This window comes from Malaclemys terrapin, chromosome 3 (assembly GCF_027887155.1).
Source record: "Malaclemys terrapin pileata isolate rMalTer1 chromosome 3, rMalTer1.hap1, whole genome shotgun sequence".
In the NCBI taxonomy this organism is placed as follows: Eukaryota; Metazoa; Chordata; order Testudines; family Emydidae; genus Malaclemys; species Malaclemys terrapin.
The window spans coordinates 68,486,489-68,512,043 of NC_071507.1; the positions used below are offsets into that span (position 1 = coordinate 68,486,489).

A 25,555-nucleotide genomic window follows, 5' to 3' on the forward strand; every position below is an offset into this window, starting at 1 on the left:
CACAAACCTATATTTTTCCTTGGAGAGGCACCATTAAAAGCTGCATCTGTACTATACGTTAAACCATATTAGAACTTGGCTTAAATACAGCTCCAGATAAACTGGTTCCAAAAATTGGCCCCCAACCATGAAGTTTTACTGAGTGCTTCGTGTGAGGCTTTTGACTTTAATGAGAGTTGATGGTATTCAACAGGTTCCAGTATTTGGCCAGCTGGTATAAACAGGGGAAAAATGAAACCATTTTCAAAAAAGCATATTGTAGCCTAAATCCTTAGCTTGTCCTCAAGACTATGTCACTGCTTAGACTTGAATGGTTTTCAAAATCACTTTTAGCTAAATTATATTCCTCCCACATTGGGAGCAAAACCATGCTGTGTAAAATAGTTTTTAAAATTAATTTTTAGTAGCACTAAATCTTGAATGGTGGTTGTGCTTGGAGGAGTGTGGCAGGGATTGTTTGGAGTGCTAGTGACAAGTGGAATGAAGGCGGGAGAAAGGAGAGTGACAAGGAGAGAGAGAGACTCAGGGTAGAAAGAAAGGGGGGAAAAATGGAAGACAGTTTATCCTAGGGTTACCATATTTCAGCAAGCAAAAAAGAGGACGGGAGGAGCCCCGCCCTAGCCCCTCCCACTTCCCGCCCCCCCAGAACCCCCAACCCTCCCCCCATTCCTTGTCCCCTGACTGCCCCCTCCTGGGACCCCTGCCCCTAACTGCCCCCCAGGACTCCACTCCCTATCTAAGCCTCCCTGACTGCCCCAACCCTTATCCACACCCCCACCCCCAGACAGACCCCTGGGACTCCCACGCCCCATCCAACCACTCCCCACCCCCTGACAGCCCCCCCCCAGAACTCCCAACCCATCTAAACCCCTCTGCTCCCTGTCCCCTGACTTCTCCGATCCCTCTCCCCACTCCTGCCCCCTGACAGCTCCCCCCCAGAACTCCCAGCCCCCCACCCCCCGCTCCTTGTCCCCTGACTGCCCCCTCCTGGGACCCCTGCTCCTAACTGCCCTCCAGAACTCCACCCCCTACCTAAGACTCCCTGTTCCTTGTCCCCTAACTGCCCCCTCCTAAGACCCCCCCCAACTGCCCCCCAGGACCCTACCCCCTACCTGTACCCTGACTGCCCAAAACTTTCTCCATTCCCCCCAAAAAGCCTCCCCCTGAACTCTTGACCCCCCCCCCGTTTCTTGACTGCCCCCTCCAGAACCTCCCTGCCCCTTCTCCTGCCCCCTGGCCCCCTTACTCTGCTGCTCAGAACAGGGTGTTGGGCTCTGTGCGAGCCGGACATGTGGCTGCGCTCCCCAGCACAACAAAACCCGGTCCCTGGCCCTGCACAGTGCTGCTGGAGCCGGGCTGCAGGGGAGAGCTGCCGGCTCAGAATGCAGGGCGGAGCTGCTCTACAGCCGCTCCGGAGTCCAGCCCGTGACTTTCCTGCAGCCCTCCCAGCCGCTCGCTCTGCTCTGCCGGGGGAGGGGGGAAATCCCGGACATTTTGAGTTATTTACAAATTCCCCCCGGACGCTATTTTTAGCACAAAAAGGAGGACATGTCCGGGTAAATCCGAATGGTAACCCTAGTTTATCCCATACTGGATAGCGTGCTTTACATCAGTGGTAGGGAAGAAATACTGAATCCAAAATAGACAGAGAGTTCAGACATTAGAAAGTGGTGGGCAAAAGGCAAGTGGGTTAAAATCACTTGATTTTGGACTGGTTCCTTATATTTCATATTTTGTCATTGATGAGATACAATTCCACTGTGACTCATTTCTTAAACTAATCACAGGATTCATTCATCTCCTTTGGAAATTATTTATCCAAATACCCACACACTGTGTATTGTCTTCTTAGATCATCTGATACTAAATAATGTCTCTTTGGTTCCAAAAATTATATTTGTTTGCATGCCCACTTCAGATGAATTCTTTGACTTTAGCTAAGCAACTACCTTTAATTCCTTTTAAAAATGTTTAACTATAAAGTCACATTAAGGGTCACTTTGTGACCTGAGAATATAATTAATTGATTGGATCAATTTTAATATCCTGTTCCTATAAATATGTCATGTATAATTAAAATTAGAGGGATTGTAACATATCACAGTGCCATTTGGCTTTCTTTATTGAAAAGGGTGTTTTATGCAGTGGTGATGTAGCTGTGTCGGTCCGCTTATATTAGAGAATCAAGGTGGTGAGGTAGTATCTTTTATTGGACTGACTTCAGTTGGTTCAGTGGAACTCCTTTCTCTCATTTTCTACTGCTCCTCTGCGGACACAATATAATTTTATTTTCATTTTTTTTTACAGTAGCACCCAAAATGCATTAGGTATCCTACAATCTTATAAGAAGTCAGGATTTACATTCTGAAAAGATAGTTTTCAAAGAGTGGGTGAAAGGGGGAAAATATAAAAGTGCATGTGTAACCTTTTGGATAGTCAAGTGTGTCTGCTTTAACACTGCTGCTTCACCATTATGGTTGATTACCGTATATACTCGTTCATAAGCTGAATTTTTTTAGTATAAAAGGGAAGCACCAGAGAAGGGGGTTGGCTTATGAACAGGTATAGAGAGGTAGAGATGGGACACAGCCCCTCCCCCCAACAGAGGGAGCAAGGAGAGGCAGCACAGTCAGCAGAGAAAGAAGGGAAGAGGTGGGGCCAGAGTCTATCCGCTTCTGGCCACGCTGCTCTCCCCCCAGGCTCTGAAGCAGCTGCAGCTCTGGGAGCAGGCTGTGGCCGCGTCACCCGGCCCTCCGGAGCACGCTGCAGCCATGCTGCCTGGCCCAGCCCACTGGAACATGCTGCAGCCGCATCGCCCGGTCTGGCTCGCCGGAGCAGACTGCAGCCGCGTGGCCCAGCCTGCCGGAGCAGCTCCAGCCAGGTCAGAGACATCCTCCCTTGGCCCTCCCCAGATAAGGTGGGAAGGGATGGGATGGGGAGAGTGTTAGGGGTCCCAGGCTAGGGGCGGGGTCATGTGAGGGGTGGTCATAGGGGTTACTCCCCTGACTCCCAGTTTCTCCCCCCAAAAAAAATTTCCCTACCAGTTGCTGTCCCGGCACGTCAGGGTAAGCAGTTGGCATGCCGGAACACTTCATTTACTTAGGTTTACCTCCGTGCCCGCGGACGCTCGAGGTAAACAAACCATCTCGGCCCACCAGCGGTTTATCCTGATCGCCTGGGAGCCAAAGTTTCCTGACCCCTGAATTATAGGGTCAGCTTATGAACAGGTTATAAATTTTTTTCCATTTTTACTTATCCATCTTGGGGGGATTGGCTTATAAATGAACCAGCTTGTGATCGAGTATATACGGTAATTACTTGTAATCCTCCTGGTAGACATGAGACTTTTGGTTGTGTTTAGTAATAGCTGTTTCAAATATTTTATTAATGTTAAGAGCCCATGAATGTAATAATTGCTTAAGCAAAACATGAGATACCTTATTCTAGTGTTGCCTTAACTACAATATGCCAACCCAGAGGTTTACCAAGCAGCTAATTTTGTTTTCTGAAAATGCAACCGGACTTTTGGGGAAATTCTTCTAGAAAATCTTTGAAACAAGTTCATTACTCCTTGGGTTGATTATTCAACTGGTGTAAAATGATATAATTCTATTGACTTCAGTGGAGCTAGCCAGATTTATACCTATTAAAGATCTAGCCCTTTACGTTTAAAGTAGTAAATCTCTGTTGACTAAAATCTGCTAGTCGAAATTGGCAGCCAATTTTAGGAGCCATTCCTGATATGTGTGGTATAATTAGAAAAATTGGTACATATGCATGTGGGACCACCAAAGCTGACTTTGTCCTTTACCTGTCAATACATGCTTGAGCAGTTATGATTATAATTGAGTACTTATCTCAAACTTTTTAAATTTCTATACAGTGTATAGTATATTAGTTGTGCAAACCCATCCTCCACTTTCTACTTTGTAAATATAAATGTTTTAATATATTTAAGATGTTAAGATATAGCCAATAATTGGACAATAAACTGATATTCATTTCTGTACTCAGTTACAGACGTTAAGACTCAACACCCATATTTTACTTGCAGCATGCAATCCTGTCTTTATATAGTGCTCTGCAGCCTATTTAATCTTTCTCATCTTATAGCCTGTGTTGCTATCTAAGTATGTAAGTACGTTAGACATCTGTCTATCATTTGCAAGATTTTAGAACTTTCAAGTGATCCCTAGTTATAAGGTTATTTTGTTATTATTCTTCCTTAATATGTAAGGCTAGGTAAACTGAATTATGAGACCCATTCCAAAACTGAAACTATAGACTCAAACCTTTTTTGAGTTTGATAAATTTTGTTTAGTTTTTCTTCCTAATTATTTTTTCATTTCTGTGTACTTCTGCACTGCCCAATTCTGGTCTGGACCAGAGATGAAAGTGTTAAAATCATATAAGAGTGACTGTCCTTGAGAGATTATCAGCCCAGGTTTGCAGCATCAAGAGGTCTGGATAAGACTTGAATAAGCATTTGAGCTTTTGGGTACGTATCAGTATCAAACCTTCTGAGGTTTGCCCATCACTAGTAGCAGGGCTTGAAAAATTTGCTGGACACTGGTCTGAGAACCAGAAGTTGATGCAAAAGAAGGGGCCCCATCAAGACCCCATGAGAGACTGTGCCCTGCTGAGAAGCCAACCCCCAGTTCAGCTCCTACCTGTTTGGAAGGAAGAGGGTGCTTGGATTTCTGCCAGTGTGCTATCAATGAACCCCTTATTTTATTTTTACTTTATTTTGGAGGGGGGGGGCATGGGCAGCTTCATATTTTGTATCAGCTTTAGGCTTGCAGGGGTTTGATAAATTTAAAGCCCTAATTCTATTTAACTGCTGGAAATGAGAGAGAGCTTTCTACCTCTCCCACTCCTCCATAGCCTCCTCATTGCATAGAATGGTAGTGGCTCTCTGCTACTTTAGTCTATCCTCCTGGCTGTTGAGAAGAGGATAGGACGAGAGGTCTGTCTATTCTACTCTATTCCTTCAGCTGCCTCCATTTTTAGATAATTCTGTCTCTGCTGATGCTCATAATGGTCCCAAGCAGCAGAAACAACCGTGTGAGATTGAGTGATTGTTGACAATTTCACTGCTGCCCAGTAAGTACTGTATTACATCGGTGAAAAAAACTAGTCTTGCTAATGTCATTCTTCTGCTCATTGGTTAAGCTGTGAACCACAGCAGAGGCATTTGGGCTATCTGCAGACTGAGAAAGCCAAGAGTTCTTTGGTTTACATTCATCTCATATTTGGAAGATTTTCTTATCAACCATAAATGTAGAAAATGATTAATTATAAAGTGGTAGCTTGAATTTTGCAGAAATTGCTGGCTGAGGTTCTCCCCTCACTAGGGAAAACTCTGTTGCCACTGGTGAGTGGCTGAGAGGATTTTTCAAGATCTGGGGCCTGGTCTACACTAACAAGGTAAGTCGATTTAAGTTACGCTAGTTAAGTTATGTAAGATACGTAACTTAAGTCGACGTAGCTTAGATTGACTTACAGTGGTGTCTGCACCACGCTATGTTGACGGGAGACGTTCTCCCGTCGACATATCTTCCACCTCTCTGGGAGATGGAGTACTGAAGTCAACAGGAGAGCGCTCTCCCATCGACTTATCATGTCTTCACCAGACCGGCTAAATTGATACCCACTGCATCAATCACAGCAGCGCCAATTTAGCCTGTAGTGAAGACAAGCCCTGGCTGTCATGCTGGCTGCATGCCTCCATTTAAGTTGTTTAGAGGTCTAAACAAATCCTTGAAGAAATTGTCAGCTTGAAATCTAGTCAGGTTGAAAAGTGATTGTAAAATTGTTTCAGATGCTACATCTATCCCTGAGTTTCCCTGCCAATATTTGTGATACAAATAAGGGGAACTGATTTTCTGTACAATACATTGCAAGTAAAAGTGACTTAGACAAATGCATGTGGTAAACTGAAAAAAAAAATTTTTTTTTCTTTACTCTTTTTGTTATAATAGTATATTATGTGTTACTTGTAACAATAGTAAGTAAACATTTTTCAGATGGAAGTGACATTTTTAAAAAGTTAATTGTGTTCCTCTAATAAAGAATATTGTGTTATAATATGGTAAATATCAGTTTCCCAAGAGTAGTTTTACACCAAGAGAGAGTACTCTGATGTAAATATATTAAAACGTATTTTCTTAATGTTGCCAATAACATCTCTGATTGAAAGGATTTCTTATAACCTACAAAGGCTAGTAAAGTTGCGAATGCTCAGCACCTGTCAGGGTGCTCAGTAGCTTGTGGCATTGGGACCTAAAATGAAAACTATTAAATTAAATGGTATGAATAGTGATTCTATAGGCCTGTTTACTGAACTCTAAACTTACTGCAAATACTGTACTTTTTCTTAATATATGTCTGGAATTTTCTCACTTTAGACAGCCTGGTATCTGCTTTACAGGTTTCTAGCTCTCAGTTTGCTATATAGTCAATTAGAGATCGTTAACAAACCACTGTATCATAGCCATTGGCCACCTTCTTGAAATTATATTTAATCAGTAATACCTGGTAGCTAAGGCCTTTGGTCACATGCATTTTGTTCATACTGTTTTCTCTAGCCCACATAGTTCTAATTATTCATTTTGAAATCTAAAACAGTAGATAATTAACAAAGTAAACTAATTGAATGTATATCATCACCCCCTTGTGAGATTGTCAGTAATAGTTGTGGCCCTGCACACATTATGTGTATGTCTTCTGTTCACCGAACAAGAACAAACTGGTTGCGCAAATGATGAAGTAATTATAGTTTTGGAGGCTAAAACGTTCCTGACGTGACCTTAAGCAATATGGGCCATGCTGCTTTTATAACTTTTGTTTGCTTGTTTATTTTTTATACTCTTGAAACACAAACCTTTGATTTTATTTATAATGGTTTTAAATCTCCTGTTAATATTTTAAGATTACTGATTGTACTTGGTTATATTTTAAACTGTGCTAGATTGTTTGATTTTTTCCAATATTTCCTTGTATTTTTGTAGGACCCCAGCTGAATGCACAACTAGAAGGTTGGCTTTCTCAAGTACAATCTACAAAAAGACCTGCTAGAGCCATTATTGCACCGTAAGTTTCATATCTGTATTTTAACATTTGTGATATTAAGTCCTTTCTTAAGATCTTTCTTAAAGTATTGGTTTTTGCCTAAGTAGTATGCTGACTGGGCTCCAATTAAATTCGGGTTCTCAAACTGGGCATCATGATCCCTCAGTGGGTTGCAAGATGGTTACATGGGAGTCGTGAGCTGTCAGCTCCATGGGGCTGACAGCCTTGAGCCCCCATTAAATTAACCCCCCCCTACCCTGTTTTTAATTTATAAAGGGGTCTCACTCAGAGGCTTGCTGTGTGAAACGGGTCACCAATACCAAAAGTTTGAAAACCACTGAAAATACTCTGAATATCATGAAAACTGAGGCATAAAACCTGTACACAGTATAATATGTGATTGATTATTAGTTTCTGTGGACAGATGAGATAATAAATGCATTCCTTTTCCCAGAAAAAGGTTTGTTCCTGCAAGCCAGTTCAGAGGTGATTTAGTAGAGTGATAGTAAAAAGATTGCAAAGTCATCAGAAGAAGAGACTTCGATTCTTTCTTTGTCTGTGTAGCACCAAACACAGAATTGGTACATTAATAATAATAATGGCTACCTAGATTCTGTAAACATCTTATACTAATGTGCATTTTGACTTGTGGATCAGTTCAGGTTTATCCTTTTTTGCTTCCATTTTTTTTCTTTATAAGAATTTCAGTTTTAAATGTTTTTAAAATAATATTTGATTGGGGTTCTAGAACAATCTTTGTATGACTCTGCTTGGTATGTCTGCATCTGAAAAATGCCTTCAGAATGATTAAATAGAATTTGTACCATATTTTCAAAAAAGTTACTCTTTGGGCTGTGAACAAGCTAGATACAGTTAAGCCCAAATGCTAATTCTCTTCAGACATTTGAAATAGCAGGAAAAAGTGGCGTATTAATATTCCTCCTCGTCCAAAAGAGCAGTGACACTGACTAATTCTAGACTTCTAGGTAATGCATGAGATAGTTGTTTTTTCAATGGTCAAACAGGACCATGAACTAAATACACCTCTACCGCGATATAACGCTGTCCTCGGGAGCCAGAAAATCTTACCGCGTTATAGGTGAAAACGCGTTATATTTAACTTGCTTTGATCCGCCGGAGTGCACAGCCCCGCCCCCCCGGAGCATTGCTTTACCGCGTTATATCCAAATTCGTGTTATATCAGGTCGCATTATATCGGGGTAGAGGTGTACCCTGAAAGATCATGCCCTTATTAAATACTATAAAAGTTCTTAACTTTCACTGCAGTGGTGAAGTAATGTCAGGCCATAGAAATCTTTTAACCCAGTTTTCCTTGTGTTCCTTCAGTCTCTGTGAAAGCAGTGAACACATTCTGATTGAACCTTAGCCCCATGCAAAGATCAAAGAATATCACTTCTAGTGCAAACCATAGGGAGGGTGAACAGGTACTGAAAATAACAGTTGTAGTTTGGTCAGGAGTATATTGTTATTCCTTTTGGGACTATATCATATACTAGCATCAAAGACACTGAGAGCCATAAAATTGTATTGTTTGCAGGAATAACAGTTATTGCAAAATTTATACACACTTGTGCAAGTGTCTGAACTACCAAAGTAATATAGCAAATAGGAAAGTAAAAAGAGCACAGCTATTTTGCAAAAAGCCTAGCCATGTTTTTAAAACTATTAACATAGCAATAAAATCTTAGACTGGCCATGCAGCCCTATATAGTTTTCTATCTGCAGGATAGATTGGAAAAATAACAGCTAGCCATTTCTAAAACACATTCAGGTAGAATTGGCAGAGGAGACATAAGATGACAGAATAAAAGAATGAGGCCAATCCAGTTTACTATGAGATGGGAAAGATATGTTAAGGTAGGATAATTTGGTTATAGTGATTTTTATTTAAATGTAATGCTTGATGTATATTTATAACAATATTACAGAAGTTACAGTAAGAAACTGGACCCAAATCCTGCAAACATTATGGAAGACAGTGTGGTCAAGTGGACAGATACTAGACTGAGTTCTGTTTCCAGCCTTGCTACTGATTCTTTTTGTGACCTTGGGAAAATCATTCATTTATCAGTGTCTCTGCTTTCTTCCCTGTAAAATGGGACTGCGCTGCTTACCTTCCTTGATAAAAATGGATGGAGATCATTGAATGAAATAAGTAGTGTAGAGAGAAATTAGAGACTAGGTAGTCAGATTTTTAAGGTCACAAGGGATCATTGTGATCTACTCTGACCTGCCTAACAGCCATCAAATTTCACCCAGTGATTCTGCGTTGAGCCCAATAATTTGAATTGCAGCATATCTTTTACAAAGATAAACCCTCTTGACTTAAAGGATTTCCAACTCACTGTGTATGCTTGTTTCAATGTGTAATTGCTTTCACTGGTAATTTCTTATTTCCAGTTTGAAGTTTTCTGTCTTCAACTTCTAGCCATTGAATTTTGTTATGCCTTTGCTAAATTAAAGAACCCTATACTGTCAGATATCTCTCTGCATAGATGCTTATAGACCACTTCTGTTGTAAGATTGATCTCCTTACGTTTCTTGTTGAAAAGTGTTTTACAGACCACAGATCATTCCTGTAGCTCTTTTCTGAACCCTATCCAATTTTTCAACATTCTTTTCAAAGTGTGGACACCAGATCTAGACATAGGATTCAAAACAAATAGTTTAAATGACTGGACACCTTTTGGCATATGATGGGTCTGGAAAACCAGAAAAGGGAAGGAGCATCTCCTCAGCCAGTGATGGCCATAGAGTGTGATAGGAAATGACTGGGTTCAACCCCCACTCCTCTCATTTAATTTCCCAATAGTTGTAACCATTACTGTGCTAGATTCCATGCATTTACCCCACACCCATTTGTTCTCTGGCAGATGTATTCCTTTCATTGCCAAGGTACATCCCTTGCTTCCTTTCCCACTTGCTTCCCATCACATATAATAGTCCTTTAGTGCTAGAATATAGGTATTGCTTTCACCTTCTTATTCATTCCTCTGTGTTGCTACAAAGTTCTAATGATGTACAGTTGTATGGTCTGCAGCATATTGACAAACATGAAGACCTATATGACCATGGATTTGTTATAGTATCTTAGATAAGTAATACAGCTTAATTAGTGCCAAGGGCTGCCTTTAGCAATGAGAGGTACAATGCCTATAATAGTAATAAATACAATATGTACAGTATATCTGGGATGTCATGTGCCAGTTAACCTTCAGTTTTGTGTTTTTTGTTTAGGTTTTTTGTCTTACAAAGATTTCAATTTCTTTTGCCATTTTCAAATAAGCTGTCAGTTTTGTTACTACTTTAAATAGCCTTTCATAAGGAAAACAGTGGAACTTCTTCAAAAATAAATGTTTAGAACATATTGTAACCAGCACATCCCACAGATACCTAATATTGCCTTTTAAAAGTGTCAGCCCTGGTTAATACTTGCCAGCTCTTATTTCACAAGTTGATGTTTTGATCATTCTCTTAACAAGTTTTTCTTTTTAGATTGCTAATATTAATATGCTACTTGTTCTCAGTCTTAAACCTAAAAGTTAATTTTAAAATATGTGTTTTGTAGTCATGCTGGATATACCTACTGTGGGTCATGTGCAGCCCATGCTTACAAACAAGTGGATCCTACTATTACGTAAGTAGCACTAAAATATCTCAGTTTTTATATATATATATAAAATTTACAGTGGAAAATGTTCTTTAACAGCATAGGTTAAGCTGACTGCAGCTCTTCTGATTATGTTCTGAAATGTATAAAATGATTGATAGTACATTTTATAAAAAATGGTCATGTTTCCTGGCTAAACTCCGCCAACAGGAAAGGTGTCAAAAACATATTTTCATTACTTAATGTTTTAGACCTTAGCATACTGCCTAACCTTTATTTTGCCCTCCTGTAAGCACAATGCGTAGTTTAAAAATAAAAATATCAAATATTTAGTGTAACCCTGTTGGAGATGTAAATTTGTATTATATTTTTTTCTGAACATTTGGGGAGAGGAAACTTATTTAAACTTGAAACTTACTGGGTCTTGTCTCTTAAATTGAATGTACTCTTCTGTCTGTATTTTGTAGTAATAACATTAGTTTGATATTTTTTGTTTGTTGTTTATGATACCTCTCAGTTTCAAAGGGAGCTGTTTTTTTGGTTACGGTTACTTTTTTAAAGCACATGAAAGTAAGATCTTAATCCTGCAATAAACTCTGTTGGTTCATGGGTCTACCCCTATAAAGCTCATTGTGGGATTAGTGTCGATGTGTAGCAACATTCTGTTTGCTCCAAATGGACCAAATTCAATGGCATGCCTTGATTAGTACCTTACTCTCAAGTTCATATTTCACATGTAGTCCTACTGATTTCACTGGAAGTGTTTGTAAAGTCAGGTGCTATTCTGTGTGAGTAAAGGTGGCAGAATTTGGCAAAATATTTTTAAAGTACTATGACTGTTTCTCATGGTTTTATTACAGTGTAACTCCATTGAAATTGGACTTGACACAAAACTGGAGTAATTCAGTGGTAGCTCTTTATGTGAACTTGATCCAGCTCCCTTTCATAGTCAGTGGACGCACCCTCACCGGCCTCAGTGGAAGTTAGACCAAGCCCTGTATAGTCATAGATTTTTAGGATCATTACAATTTTCCAGTCCAGTGGTGCTCAGATTGTGGGTCAGGACCCCATTTTAATGGGGTTACCAGGGCTGGCTTTAGACTTGCTGGGGGCTGAGCCCCACTGCCTGGGGCTGAAGTCAAAGCCTGAGGGCTTCAGCCCTGGGTGGCAGGGTTCAGGTTACAGGCCCCCTGCCAGCTTGGGGATGAAGCCCTTGGGCTTTGGTTTTGACCCACCAGACTGCAGCAGTGGGGCTTTGGCCCCCCACTCCTGGGGTCATGTAGTAATGTTTGTTGTCAGAAGTGGGTCGCGGTGCAATGAAGTTTGAGAACCCCTGTTCTAGTCTGATCTCCTGCATAACACAGGACATAAAATTTCTCCCAGTAATTCCTGCATCAAGCCCATAACTTCTGGTTGAGATAGAAAATATCCTTTAGTAAGACATCCAGTCTTAAATTCTCCAGGGTTCTATAAGTATAATTACACAAAAAAACTGCATTAAAAGATCATTGGTGCAAAGTCAAGAACTCAGAAAGTAGAAGATGCCAGAATTAAGGTTGCCTGTACAACACAGTTAGTGACCACCTCTGAAAAGTTTAGTTAAGTGATATTGAACCTCTGTGGCAGAGGCAGAAATAGAATCCAGTTCTCCAGGGCAGCATTTGGCTGCCTTAACAATGAGGCAGTCCTTTCTCTTCCTGCAATGCTTGGCCTCATTCACTACCCACCTTCCAAAGCTGGCAGCTCTTTCACAGAGCCACAAACACGGGCGTGTACCTGGTGTGGTTCACAAACTCCCCTGCCCCTTTTGTGGCAAGAGGGAGACCCTGGTACACATCTATTGCATCAGGTTGCAGCCCCTCATCTAGCTCCTCCAGAATCTCTTATTGAGATTCTGGGTGTACTTCTCCCCGCACCTCCTGATTTTGGCAAACCCCATCTGTGATCCCACTAAGTTGTGAGATCTACTTTTCAACCTCTTCCTGGCGCTGGCCAAGATGACCATCCATCATATGAGGAAGAGGAAGCTGGCTGGGTGAGGGGGTGCTCTGCAACTGTGGGGCCTACTTTTATTTCCTTGTCCAATCACACCTCCAGGCAGAGTTCCTCTGGATGGCATCCACTCACTCCTGAGATGCCTTTGAAGAGTGATGGGTGCTGTCGGGCGTTTTCTACTCAGTGTCCCCTTCTGGTTCCCTAATTTTTACCCTATGACCTTCACTTACCTCTCTGTTTTTTCATTTGTTGTCCCCCATATTCAGTTGTGACCCAGGTCCACTGGTCCCTCCCCCCTGGCTAAGGACCTAGGCCTGCCATTTTCCCCAGATCTACAATAGGTACAAACCTTCCAATTCCTGCAACAAATGAGGCAGGAGTCCTACAAACAACAGTTTCCTTCACTATACAACTGTGACTTATCCCCAAAGCAGGTCCAGCTTGTGCACAGAATGAGGTCCTGTGGAAAAAATGGTATATGATCACTGAAGTCAGTGGGAGTTACTAATTGTTCCAAATGTACTTGTTCCGAAAATGCACAGGCACAAAACTGGTCTGCAGTTGCCTGCTGAATCACAGTGCCAGTTACTGTAGTTTAAAAAATGAAAATCTGCATGTATTTTGCTAGTTGCAGCATATTTCACAACTTCCTTCCATGTATTAACAATCAATTCTCATTTAAAGTATCTTCAGTGTTTGATTGAAATACGCATTTTGAAGCTAAATAGTGATACTTTAAGATAGATAGTGTTAGAAATAATAAACCAGTTTCTTTTTTGTTTCATCAGTGGTTTATCAGAAAAAAAGCAAACCATGGCCAAAAGTAGTAAAGTTATTCTGATTCTTTCTGAAATATTTTGAACAAAATGAGAACAATTTTTTTAAAGGAAAACAATTGATAGCACTATACGGGTATGTTTTCTGCATTGACATTTCTAGAACAAGTTCCACTTCCCAGATTTAATGGCATTGAATTGCTGGATTTTTTTCTACGTCACTTATTGTTTACCACATAGCTTGTTCTAAACTTGCAGGAGCACCTCATTCTGCCTCAGCTGAGGAACTGTATTTTCTGGATAGATTTCAAAGTGGATTGATGCAGCATGTCGGCATTTTTTCCTTTGCTTTGCTCCACCCCTGCTTGCACAAAAAGCAAAGCACAACAAAACTGGTGGTATCTACCTGCTGAAGCACTATCATAGATTTCCCATGCAAAGGCAAGACTGGTTCTGAAAATTTCTCGGCAGGAAAGACTGACCTTTAATCAGGACCAGAGACCTGGTGAAATGACTACCTGTTGCCCACAACAAGACAAAGCTTGCAGTGCCAGTAGTATGCTAATGACATGCAGGTCTATGTAGTTTTTTCATGTAGCTGACTCACAGATAACAGTGTGCTTGAAGGAGACTAGAGTGTTGGAGAAAAAAAGCATCTCGGTTAAATCGAACTCAGGAAAGACTGTAGTGATGTGAATCAGAAGAAGCTTTGAGTAATTGATGATAAACATGCCACCCAAGCCTCAGTGGGTGGCATGTGCCCTCAGCTATGTAAGATGGTGTGCAACATGGGACTCATGTTGGACTCATCACTAACTCTGGAGAATCAAATATCATCTATCAGTAAAGGCCTGCACTACGCTAGGGTTATTTTCTAACCTGCTCAGTTAAATTAGTTTTCATCATCTAAAGGAGGCTTTAAAACTGGCTCGTTTTAGGTGGTTTAAAGTGGCCTTTACCCATTTTTACTGAACCAGCTTCAAGATCACCACTCAAACACTCAGCACTTTGCAGCATCAGACCCTAAGTGACCAAGAATTGAACCATGCACTTGCTCTTGGCAAAGTAGAGCACTACCATTAGCCACCAGTTTAACCCCCCCCCCCCAAATTAGTTCAGTTTATCATTTTCTTTTTCTAACACAGTGTTTTGTGGGAGTACAGCTGTTCTGATTTTGTTTTTTGTATTAATTATCCTAGCCGGAAAATTTTCATCCTTGGGCCTTCCCATCATGTGCCCCTTTCCCGATGTGCACTTTCCAGTGTGGAGATATATAGAACACCTCTGTATGATCTTCGAATTGATCAAAAGAGTAGGTATATAATAAGCTTGCGGCTTTCAGATTTCTGTATTTTTTTAATTATTTGTATTACTGCAACACCTAGGAGCCCTAGGTTTTGGGTGGGTGGGGCGGGGCGTGTATTTAGAAGAAAAAGTCCATAAATTACCAGTGCAAGATCATACTTGTAACCTCATAAACAGGTAGAGAACTGTTTTTGTCATATTCAGCAGTTGTGTTTTGTGCAATGGGCAATGGCTAAGGTGCTATATTAATAAACATACACATCCAGCAGCAGCTCATTTGATCAACTTTTTCCTCACCAATATAGAATCATATGGTCAGTGGAAATCTAAAAACACAAAGATTTATGTGGATGAGTACACGTTTTAATATATTTTTTGTACAATTTAAATCTTTTATACCATAATGAGTGTAGAAAGCATCTCGAAGATGCTAAAGATGTCACGCTTTACATAATGCATTCTTAACTGTAAGATACAAACTTAATTAAAAATGTTGTAACTTGGTTTTAAATGCAAGTTGCACTTCAATTAGAAAGCTACCACGGAGAATGTTCTGTGATCATAGCCCCCAGAGGCAGGGTGTATTATTTTAGTGTGCCACTTCTAACAAGATACGCTGTAATGTAATTTTTGGTAAAAATTTATTTTAATGAAGCATTTTAATATATATTTAAATCTTTTCAGTTTATGGAGAATTGTGGAAGACTGGAATGTTTGAGCGTATGTCTCTACAGACCGATGAAGATGAACACAGTATTGAAATGCATTTGCCTTATACTGCTAAAGCCATGGAAAGGTACTATGGCTAAACGTTTATTTTGCAATACCTAAAATTATATATTTGAACTGCATGTATGTTCCTGTAGGAAGAAGTGATCCTCTTTTGGTGGGAGAATGATAATTTTTTAACAGAAAAGTTTAAGAATACAAATTCGAGACTTGAGATTTCTTGGTAGGAAGGAAACTGGGAGCAGGGCAAGCAGTTGAGCAATCAAATCTGACCATCCTGTAGGAAGAAAGTAGTTAGTATTGTGTAATGACTCGTGAATACAGTTAATTTTGGGGAAAACTTCCTATCAGTGAAATCTATGAGTCTATAAATTGTTTTTCTACTTATTGTAAGGCCAGAAGTGAATTTTTATTTGCAAAGCTAGGTAAAATTAAATCTCCCATGCGGAGATATACATGTAAAAGACTTGACAAAATACTAATACTGTAAATGTACAGTAGGGAACAATCCTGCCTTGAAATATGTAAGAGATGACTTAATAAGTCTTCCATATCTCTAAATGTTAGGATTCTGTGACTGGTTCACTGAACCATTTGCCCAGTTTAAAAAAAAGTTTGAATAGTGTTATATGTTTTCTATTGAGATTCCAAAATTTGTATATACTTTTGGCAACTTAAAAATCAGTGTCCAGTTGATAGCTATTTTTGTTACAGGTGATCCCTATGATTACTATAACAAAAGAGAGTAAGGAAAAACCCACAGGGTTCAGGGGCTGTCCCTGGCCCCCCATGCTGGGCTCCACTCCTGGCCCCACTCTGTGGAGGGGTCTCTGGGTGTGGGGCGCTGGGCATAAGGGTTGGTGGGGTGGGCACTGTGGTTCTCAGCCTGCGGCCCAGGTAACAAATAGGTTGAGAATAAATAGATTGAGAACCACTGGTGTGGAAGGTCAGCATCACTTACGTCCTATCTTGCGGCTTACGTACAGTTTCAGTGGTGTGTATCTGTTGTGTTGCTCCTCTACATAGGGGACTTTGCCTCTTTGATTTTGTCCATAGTCACTCGTTTGCTGTTTCCTCTATAGAGTTGGTTTCTTCTGTTGGTTTTGTGGTTTTCTCACACTGCAACTAAGGAGAGAAAAAAGATTTTTGAAAATGTTGCAAAAAAGCAAACATTGGCAGGGGTCTTGGGGAAGGTGTAGTATCTAAAGCTATTTTTAATTGTGTTGTTTAATTAACTACATTTCAGGTCAATAGTGTCCTTTTAAGGGGCAAATTTATAATTTCAGTTATCATACCTTGAAGAAGAACTCAGTTCTTAACATTAATATTTTAAATATGAAATCTTTTTTCTTTTGCTTATAAGCCATAAGGATGAGTTTACCATTGTTCCAGTATTGGTTGGAGCACTGAGTGAGTCAAAAGAACAGGAATTTGGAAAACTCTTCAGTAAATACCTAGCAGATCCTAGTAATCTCTTTGTGGTTTCTTCTGACTTCTGCCATTGGGGTAAGTTACAGGTTTTCTTTGTATTATAGCAATGTGGTAACTACATTGTAGCTATATTTGAGCAGGCCCTTTCATTAAACATTCTTTGGTGCTTAGAACTTTATGGTAAATTTATCCTTTGAACGTAAATGTTTTTCTGCCTCTGTAAGGCCAAAAGGGAATTTTTAAAATTAGGTTAAATTAAATTTGGCAGCCTTTGAGTTATCAGTGGGATGGGAGAGGGAGGTAGTGAAGGTATGTGTTACATGCTTCTCTGCATTATTACAGCCTGGTAACAGTGATTGTAGTTCTTTGCTCTTATGTTGTTCTTCTGTGGATTTAAAAGGAATTTACAAAATTAATTAACTGATTTATGAAACATGCCAACAGCCCTATGATGGAAGTAACTGTACCTATTTACAGATGCGTAAACAGAGGCACAGTGCTTATTTGAATTGCCTAGGATCATACATCAGGTGTTGGTGGCAGAGTCAGAATTCAGGAGTTCTGACTTCCATTTTGTGGTGTTAACCAATAGCACTTTGTTTATGTAGCTTTTTAATGTATGATTATGGCTGATAAAGGGACTGTTTCAAAAAGGTACACCCTTTATTACTGGTTCTGGTGTGCAGGCAGGAGAGAACATCATAACTTTCAGATTCCAGATTGATTTTGCAGGGCTGTCAGTGAGAAAAAACGTCCATTTACTTGTAAACTGAGCAAATTTGATATGAAGTCATTGGTAGGCAATTAACATTGGACCACACAATGCCATTTTTACATGCTCATTTTTCAAAGTATAACTGCACTTTAAGTGGTATAGTTTTAATTTCTGTGTTTCTGGTGAGGTTCTGTGGTGGTGTTTGGAATGGAACAGAAAGATATAATGGAAAATACCATTCTTTTATGAATATCTTAAAGGCATCACTTCCAATTTTTGATTTACAATTGATTTTATGTTAGATTGGCTACCAGAGGTGTGGGTTCAGGTGTACTTTGCTTTTCATTATAATTGAAATAATTTTGGGGAGTGTTCTAGCTACTAATCTGTCCCTTTTTATTTTGTACATGATTTTTGTTTCAAGGTCAAAGGTTCCGTTACAGTTACTATGATGAATCCCAAGGAGAGATTTATAGATCCATTGAGCACCTAGATAAAATGGTAAGATTTTCAGATTTGGGGCAATTAATTGTCTAATAAGTTTCTATTTCACATGACTTTGAATGCTTCTAGACTCTCTAAGAAAATGTTCAAGATTTGATACATTGTTGATTGTATGCTTTTTCTCTCTCACTTGTCACACAGAGGGTTTTTAACTACTGTACTGTAGTCAGTGTATTGGCAGCTGGTATCATACACTTTACTGAGTGTGCACAATGTATAGTGGATGTAATTATTGTGATACAGGAGGGCCAGGGAGCAGTGTTAGAGGGGAAATATATAAGCCCAAGGCTAATTAAGGCATGGTTCCCTGTAGACTAGGGAGGGTGGCTACAGGTTAATTGGAGCACCTGCAGTCAATTAAGACCCTGTCAGGAACCTAATAAACCCCCTGTGCTTCAGGCAGATAGGGAGAAGGAGGAAGGAGAGAGGACTGGAGGTTGGAGGTATTCTGCAAGACTTGAAAGATCAGAGAACCGAAGTAAGGGAGACCCTGCCCCAGCAGGGGAGGGAGACTCCTTCCCCCAGCGTCTAAGGACCGAAGGTACCCCACCCAAGGGGGATGAGGGTAAGAACCCACAGGGGTTGAGGGGGCTGGGGTTCAGAGTAAGGAGCAAACCCAGACCCCTCCCCCGCTTCCCTCCTTTACCACCTTCCCGGGCCAGTAGTGGGGCCCTCGGCGCCCCAAGAGCAGGGGCAAGGGTTGCATCTTAACCCCCCCCCACCAAGAAAAGTGCAGGACCCACCATACTAACATCGGCCATCTTGTCACTTTATGTGAATATTCCTTATGAGAAAAAATGCTTGCCTGACCACTCGAAATTCCCTCAGTGTAATTTTTCTGTTTAAATGCAGATATATCTGTATTTAGGGGAAGCAATAAACCTTATGACTTAGAACATCAAGTTTTGTTAGCTTACATTTGTAATAGTGCTAGTTTCATTAGACAGGGATCATACCTATGTTGTTGCTGGTAGTTTCAATAGATTTGATGCAGCTATCGTGGGGAAAAAGTAGGGGTCACACTGGCCAAGGAAACTAGAGCCACTTGTGTTCCATTGGGACTGTCACCCACATCCTCTCCTTCTACTGTAAAATACGGAAGGAAAAAGCACCTGCCTGGGTCTACAACTGCGTTTCTGTAGAGGTTTAAGTGTAGACCCTCCCGTCACTGTAGTTAATCCACCTCCACAAGAGGTGGTAGCTAGGTCAACAGAATTCTTGCATTGTTCTAGTGCTGTGTATTTAGGGGCTTAGGTCGGCTTAATTATGTTACTGAGGGGTGTGGATTTTTCACACCCCTGAGCAATGTAGTAGGGCCCACCTAACTTTTTTGTGCAGACCTGGCCGAAGAATCCAGCCTATATTTGGGTCTGGATTTAGATGTGCTCCATACACAAAAGTCAGGTAGCTTCTGATCTCTCTTCCAAGAGAATGTGGATGATCCCAAGTCAATTTCCCAAAAGCAGCAAGACCTTCTAGGTTTTTTTAAGGTACTGAAGTGACCAGTCAGTCAGTATCCACTTTGAAGGAACCTGGAGGAACGCTAGAAGCCTTTTGTGTCAGTTACTCCTGGTTGTCTCAGATTCATATGTCCTCATCATTTTCTGTGGGGAGCCACAGAATATACTTAAGAAAAATTACTTCAACTGCCTCTCTTTAAGAAATGCACTTAAGTTCAACATTATCATGAAGATACATTGCAGGAAATCCAATATTTCCTTGCAGAGAATGTCACTGAGCCCATGTTACTGCGTCAAGGAGGAAAGGGTATTTATTCCAGGTTCTTCTTTGTCCCAAAAATACATGAGGGCTTAGGCCCATTCTGAATCTCAGAGATCTAAATTATTATCTAGTGGGAAAAAAATGGTCTTTGGAAACCAGTAGGATTCTTCTAGAGCAGCGGTTCTCAATACAGAAGGGTCGAATCATACACGCATTTAACTTGCACAAATTCAGTTATACGCGCTCGGCCAAAAAAAAGGGAGAGGAAAAATAACAATTTAAATAGTGCAGGCTGAGCGAGGCAGGCGGCTGGTATCCCTAAGAGACTGACAGCGGGCTGAGCGGCTGCCCAGCCACCGGCCCCGATCAACCCGCTGAGGGTCTGGGGTTTCGGCTGCTGGCTCCTGCCAGCCGGGGTCCCAGCCACAGGCCCACTCAGCCCGCTGCTGGCCCCACTCAGCCTGCTGCTGGCTGAGTGAATGGAACCCCAGGCCGGCAGCGGGCTCAGCGGCGGCCGGGACCCACACCCTGCCATTAAAAAAAAATCGGGTCCTGTGCCACCTTTGGCACGCACGCTATAGGTTGAGAACCCCTGTTCTAGTGTATACTGTGTATACAGTGGAGTCATATCTTACGGGGGTTAGGTACTGTACTTTATGGTAATTTTCACTATCCACGATTTTCCTCTTATGCACTGACCTTAGAACCTAACCCCCGCGTAAGATGTGACTCCAGTGTATGTGGTCTGTGAAGCACTGGCATGATGTGGAAGATGCATGGTCACGTAGGCTGGCTTCTAACCTTATTTATGGCTGTTGTATGCTGTTAAAAGACAGAGAAAATACTCTAAATACTTTCCTGTTATTACATTCTTTGAGTTGTGTCCCTATGGGTGCTTCACTTCAGGTGATCAGAGATTTTCAGTAGCAGTGCCCGTTTGGTCTGTGCATGCTCCCTGCACATCCTTGTGCCCCATACCAAGGATATATAGGGCTACTGCGGGCAAACTGCTCTCTGTTTCTTCTCAAGTGCCTTGGCCTGAGACGGAGCATGTAGCATGACCACTTCTACCATTCAGAGTTTAGCTTTAGAATCCTCGAGTTTTTAGTTTAGTGTAGTTATTTACTTCTCCTTTAATTCATCTATATGCTTTTGTGTGTTTTTGTGCTACAGGGTTGTTTTATACTTCTTTTTGCCTTAATGGAGGAGTTCCTTTTGGGGTTCATCCCCTTTGCCTCCAGGGTATGCCAGGATCTCTGGGATTTAAGCACTGTCTCACCTGTCAGGAGTCTATCCCGTCAGTGATGCACATTCCGAGTGTATTCACTGGTTAGGGGGGAGACACATCCCTGAAATGTGTATTATCTGCTCAGCCTTTAAAAGCAGAGCTAGAAAAGATTGGGAGATTAGACTCAGGCTCCTGATAATAGAGCGCTCCTTCCTCCCAGCTTCAGATCCAGGCCAAGAAATATGCCCCATACCTGGATCTCTGAGCAAGCATAGTGCCCCATCAACCTCCGCATTGTATTTGCATAGGCCTTCATAGGAGAGATTAGTGGTGGATACTGGGAAGACTCATAAGAAGGGGAATGCTAGTTCTCATAAAGAGCCTATTTCAAAGCAATCCCAGTCTCCTCAGAAAAAGACCATGTTGGAGACTTTATGTCCCAGTCTGGGTACCACTGAGTCTCCAGGTTGCTTGGGTACCAATACTGATTCTAGGACTTACACAGGTGTGTTTGCAAATGTTTCCTTTGCAAAAAAAATTAATTTAATTGATTTATTTAATAAAGTCGTGGAGAATTCACTTGTCCTCTGAAGAGTAGTTATGGTAAATTTGAAGACTAAATTTAATTTTTAAAGTGTGGAATTGATTCAGTTTTGCTAGAAATGAAAATTCCAACATACATTTTAACTGGAGTTATTACTGACTGATCCATAATTTTGTAACATTTGTAGAGAGAGTGATAAAATTGTTGCTGTTCAGGACATGTTTAACTTTTTTTATTGTTAAATTTTGCCTGTTGCAGCCTTTCAATTTTTCTCCTTGGAAACATCCCTGGAGCTTTTTACTTTCCATGTCTGCGCTAGCCTCTTCCTTTCCCACCGTTCAGTTTCCTCACCGTGGGAACACTAATCCAGGGGAAGGCAGAGGTTTTTTTAACCACTGTGTCAGTGGGGATATTTTCCAGTAAAGACTAGTGTAGACAAGGCCCATGAGTGGGAATCTGTTTAGATGGGCATCTTTTTAGAAGAGATAATTAAAGTATGGTAGCAAACACCTATTCTCACTTGTTCATTTCTGTGACCAAAGCTTGCAGTTAGCCCAGGGTGTGGCATATTTAATTGAGTCACTGAGCCTCCTTGTACTGACTCTTTTCTTTGGCAGTTATTCAGCAAAGTCGGTATAGCATTTTTAATAATTCTGATGAAGTGATTTCTACTATATCATGGTTGATCACTATGAGAGTAATTTTGTAATCTTACTTTTAGAGGGAGAAAACTAAAGTATACTCCATAGTAATATGCTGGTTTTGTCCCCCTCAGGGTCATCTTTCTTTTCTAACCAGTATTTGAATGTGTGACACCCTGTTCCTATATTGAATTCCAACTTATTTGTAAGCAAACAGCACTCTCTATATGGAATCCCCATCTCTGTCCTGTTTTCCCCTGTCTGTTAACAGAGCTTGGAACCTTTGGTCTCTGACGAGACTTTGTTTTTCTGTGGCCTGGTCTACACTACAGGGTTAGGTCGTATTTAGCCGCGTGAGGTCGATTTAAAAATGAATGCGTCCACACAACCAACCCCATTCCATCGACTTAAAGGGCTCTTCAAATCGACTTCTGTACTCCTCTCCGGCAAGGGGAGTAGCGCTAAAATCGACTTTGCTGGGTCGAATATGGGGTAGCGTGGATGCAAATTGACAGTATTGGCCTCTGGGCACTATCCCAGAGTGCTCCATTGTGACTGCTCTGGACAGCACTTTGGACTCCAATGCACTAGTCAGGTACACAGGAAAAGCCCCAGGAACTTTTGAATTTCATTTCCTGTTTGGTCAGAGTGGCGAACTCAGCAGCACAGGTTACCATGCAGTCTCCCCAGAACCGTAGAGCGTAGAATGTTTCTACGTTCCCCCCATCATCTCCGTCCCTGAGGTTATTGCAGATTAGAAGGCAAAAAAAATGCACTCGTGATGACACGATTTCCGAGCTCATGCAGTCCTCCTGCACTGATAGGGCACAGCTTAATGCATGGAAGCATTCAGGGGCAGAGGCCAGGAAAGAATTAAGTGAGCGCGAAGAGTGAAGGCAGGACGCGATGCTGAGGCTAATGGGGGAGCAAATGGACATGATCAAGTGTCTGTAGGAGCTGCAGGAAAGCCAACAAGAGCACAGATCCTCGCTGCATCCACTGTATAACCGCCTACCCTCCTCCCCATGTTCCATAGCCTCCTCACCCAGAAGCCCAAGAATGTCGGGAGTGGGGAGAGGCTCCGGGCACCCAGTCACTGCACTGCAGAGGATGGCCCAAGCAACAGAAGGCTGTCATTCAAACAGTTTGGTTTTTAGTGTGGATACAATAAGCAATGTGGCCTTGTCCTCTCCTCCTCCCCCACCCCACCCGGGCTACCTTGTCGGTTATCTCATTTTTTTTGTAATTAATAAAGAAAGAATGCATGGTTTCAAAACAGTAGTTACTTTATTTCGAAGGGGTGGGGGGGTGGTTGGCTTACAAGGAATTAAAATCAACAAAGGGGGCGGGTTTTCATCAAGGAGAAACACACAACTGTCACACCAAAGCCTGGACAGTCATGAAACTGGTTTTCAAAGCCTCTGATGCGCAGCGCGCCTTGCTGTGCTCTTCTAATCGCCCTGGTGTTTGGCACAAAACGATTGTCTGCCATTGCTTTCGCGGAGGGAGGGGCGACTGACGACATGTACCCAAAACCACCCGCGACAATGTTTTTGCCCATCAGGCATTGGGAGCTTAACCCAGTATTCTAATGGGCGGTGGAGACTGCGGGAACTGTGGGATAGCTACCCACAATGCACTGCTCCGTAAGTCGATACTAGCCACGGTAGTGAGGACGCATTCCACCAACTTAATGTGCTTAGTGTGGACATATGCAATCGACTTCTATAAAATCGACCTAATTTCGTATGAATTTTGGAAATTTTCTTCAGCAGTTGTGTAGTAGGTGTGCAGCCTGTGCATCTTTGGAATTGGAAGTGGCGCTGCAATGTTCTCCTCATGCAGGAGATCAACCATGTTTCCTCAGCTTTTGGTATGAATGCTTTCAGTTTCATATCCTATCCTCAGCCCACTCCTGTTTCCTCAGATACAATCCAGGTCTGGGTGGAATCTGATGGAGATGCTAAGGAACAATGTGAAGCTATTCCCTCTAGTTCTCTCCACAGAGAGAGAGACAAAAAACCCTATGTTTTAACCTTTTGAGGGTCCTACTCTATTTGGAGACAAGACCAATTTCATGCTGGGAAAGATAGTAACCACCACTCCTAAACTAACGACTTGCTCGAGTTGGGTCCCTATTTAGTAAAGCGCTTAAGCATATGCTTCATGAGCAGCGTAAATATTCTGGAATAAAGTGCCTTTTATTTCAGAATAGTATCCGCAATGGAGGGCTATTCCAGAATTTCTATTCTGGTCAATTTCCCTGCCTATATAAGGCATAAGGGACACATGTATCACTATCACAGCCAGCAGGCAGGGTGGATTTGATTTAAACCAAATTGATTTAAATTATGGTTTTTATTGAGTATTACTCACTGCATTCACTGACACTCAGAACTACTTTAAAGGTGAAATTGTGAAAGGAAAATCTGCCTATTTCAGCTATTTATTTTTTATCACAACTGCATCTAAAATGATAGTACCATAGAGTAACAACTATCTTTTTTGCTCAAACATGAGAATTCAAGAGTAGTCCAGAAGAAAGACAGGCAGTCCTTAAGAAAGAAGTATGAAATAAAAAAGTTTACCAATCTGAAGATCCTGCATGTTCAGACATGTTCCCTTTCCACGCAGCAACCTCCTGAGAAGGAACACTTCTCATGATGTTGTTTCATTCGGGCAACCAGGCCTTGCATTTCTTTGTGGCACTGTTTGCATTTGCACGCATGCCTGTCTTACCCACAGGTAGAGGAATTTCATTAAAATAGGGTTACCATACGTCCTCTTTTTTCCCGGACATGTCCGGCTTTTCGGCACTCAAACCCCCGTCCGGGGGGAATTGCCAAAAAGCTCCTCCCCGACTCTTCGGCTCTGTTTAAGAGCCGGGCTGCCCGAGCGCTACCGACTTCGGGCAGCCCCCATGCCTCCGGACCCTGCGCTGCCGGAGCCCGGGAGGGGAAGTGCCCGGCTGGGGGCGCAGGGTCCGGAGGCAAGGGGGCTGCCCGAAGCCCAAGTGCTACCGGCTTCACGGTTTGCCGGGCAGCCTCCAGACCCTGCACCCCCGGCTGGGCGCTTCCCCTCCCGGGCTCCAGCTGCGCTGGGGAAGTGCCGGCCGGGGGCACAGGGTCTGGGGGCTGCCCGGCAAACTGTGAAGCCGGTAGCGCTCGGGCAGCCCTTTCCTCGTGGCTGGGAGTGGGAGGGAGGAGGGGGCGGAGTTAGGGAAGGGAAGGGGTGGAGTTGGGGCGGGATGGGGTGGGGACATG

The 25,555-nt window shown here is 41.9% G+C and overlaps 1 protein-coding gene across 1 annotated transcript in view; it reads left to right on the forward strand.

Annotated features, from left to right (window-relative positions):
* Positions 1–25,555, forward strand: part of MEMO1 (mediator of cell motility 1) — a 56,183-nt gene that overhangs the window by 24,642 nt on the left and 5,986 nt on the right. The window contains exons 2-7 of the mRNA XM_054022785.1: positions 7,011–7,092; positions 10,661–10,729; positions 14,673–14,785; positions 15,463–15,574; positions 16,871–17,013; positions 18,078–18,154. Coding sequence (XP_053878760.1) covers positions 7,011–7,092; positions 10,661–10,729; positions 14,673–14,785; positions 15,463–15,574; positions 16,871–17,013; positions 18,078–18,154 — 596 coding nt within the window. The remainder of the gene's footprint in view (positions 1–7,010; positions 7,093–10,660; positions 10,730–14,672; positions 14,786–15,462; positions 15,575–16,870; positions 17,014–18,077; positions 18,155–25,555) is intronic.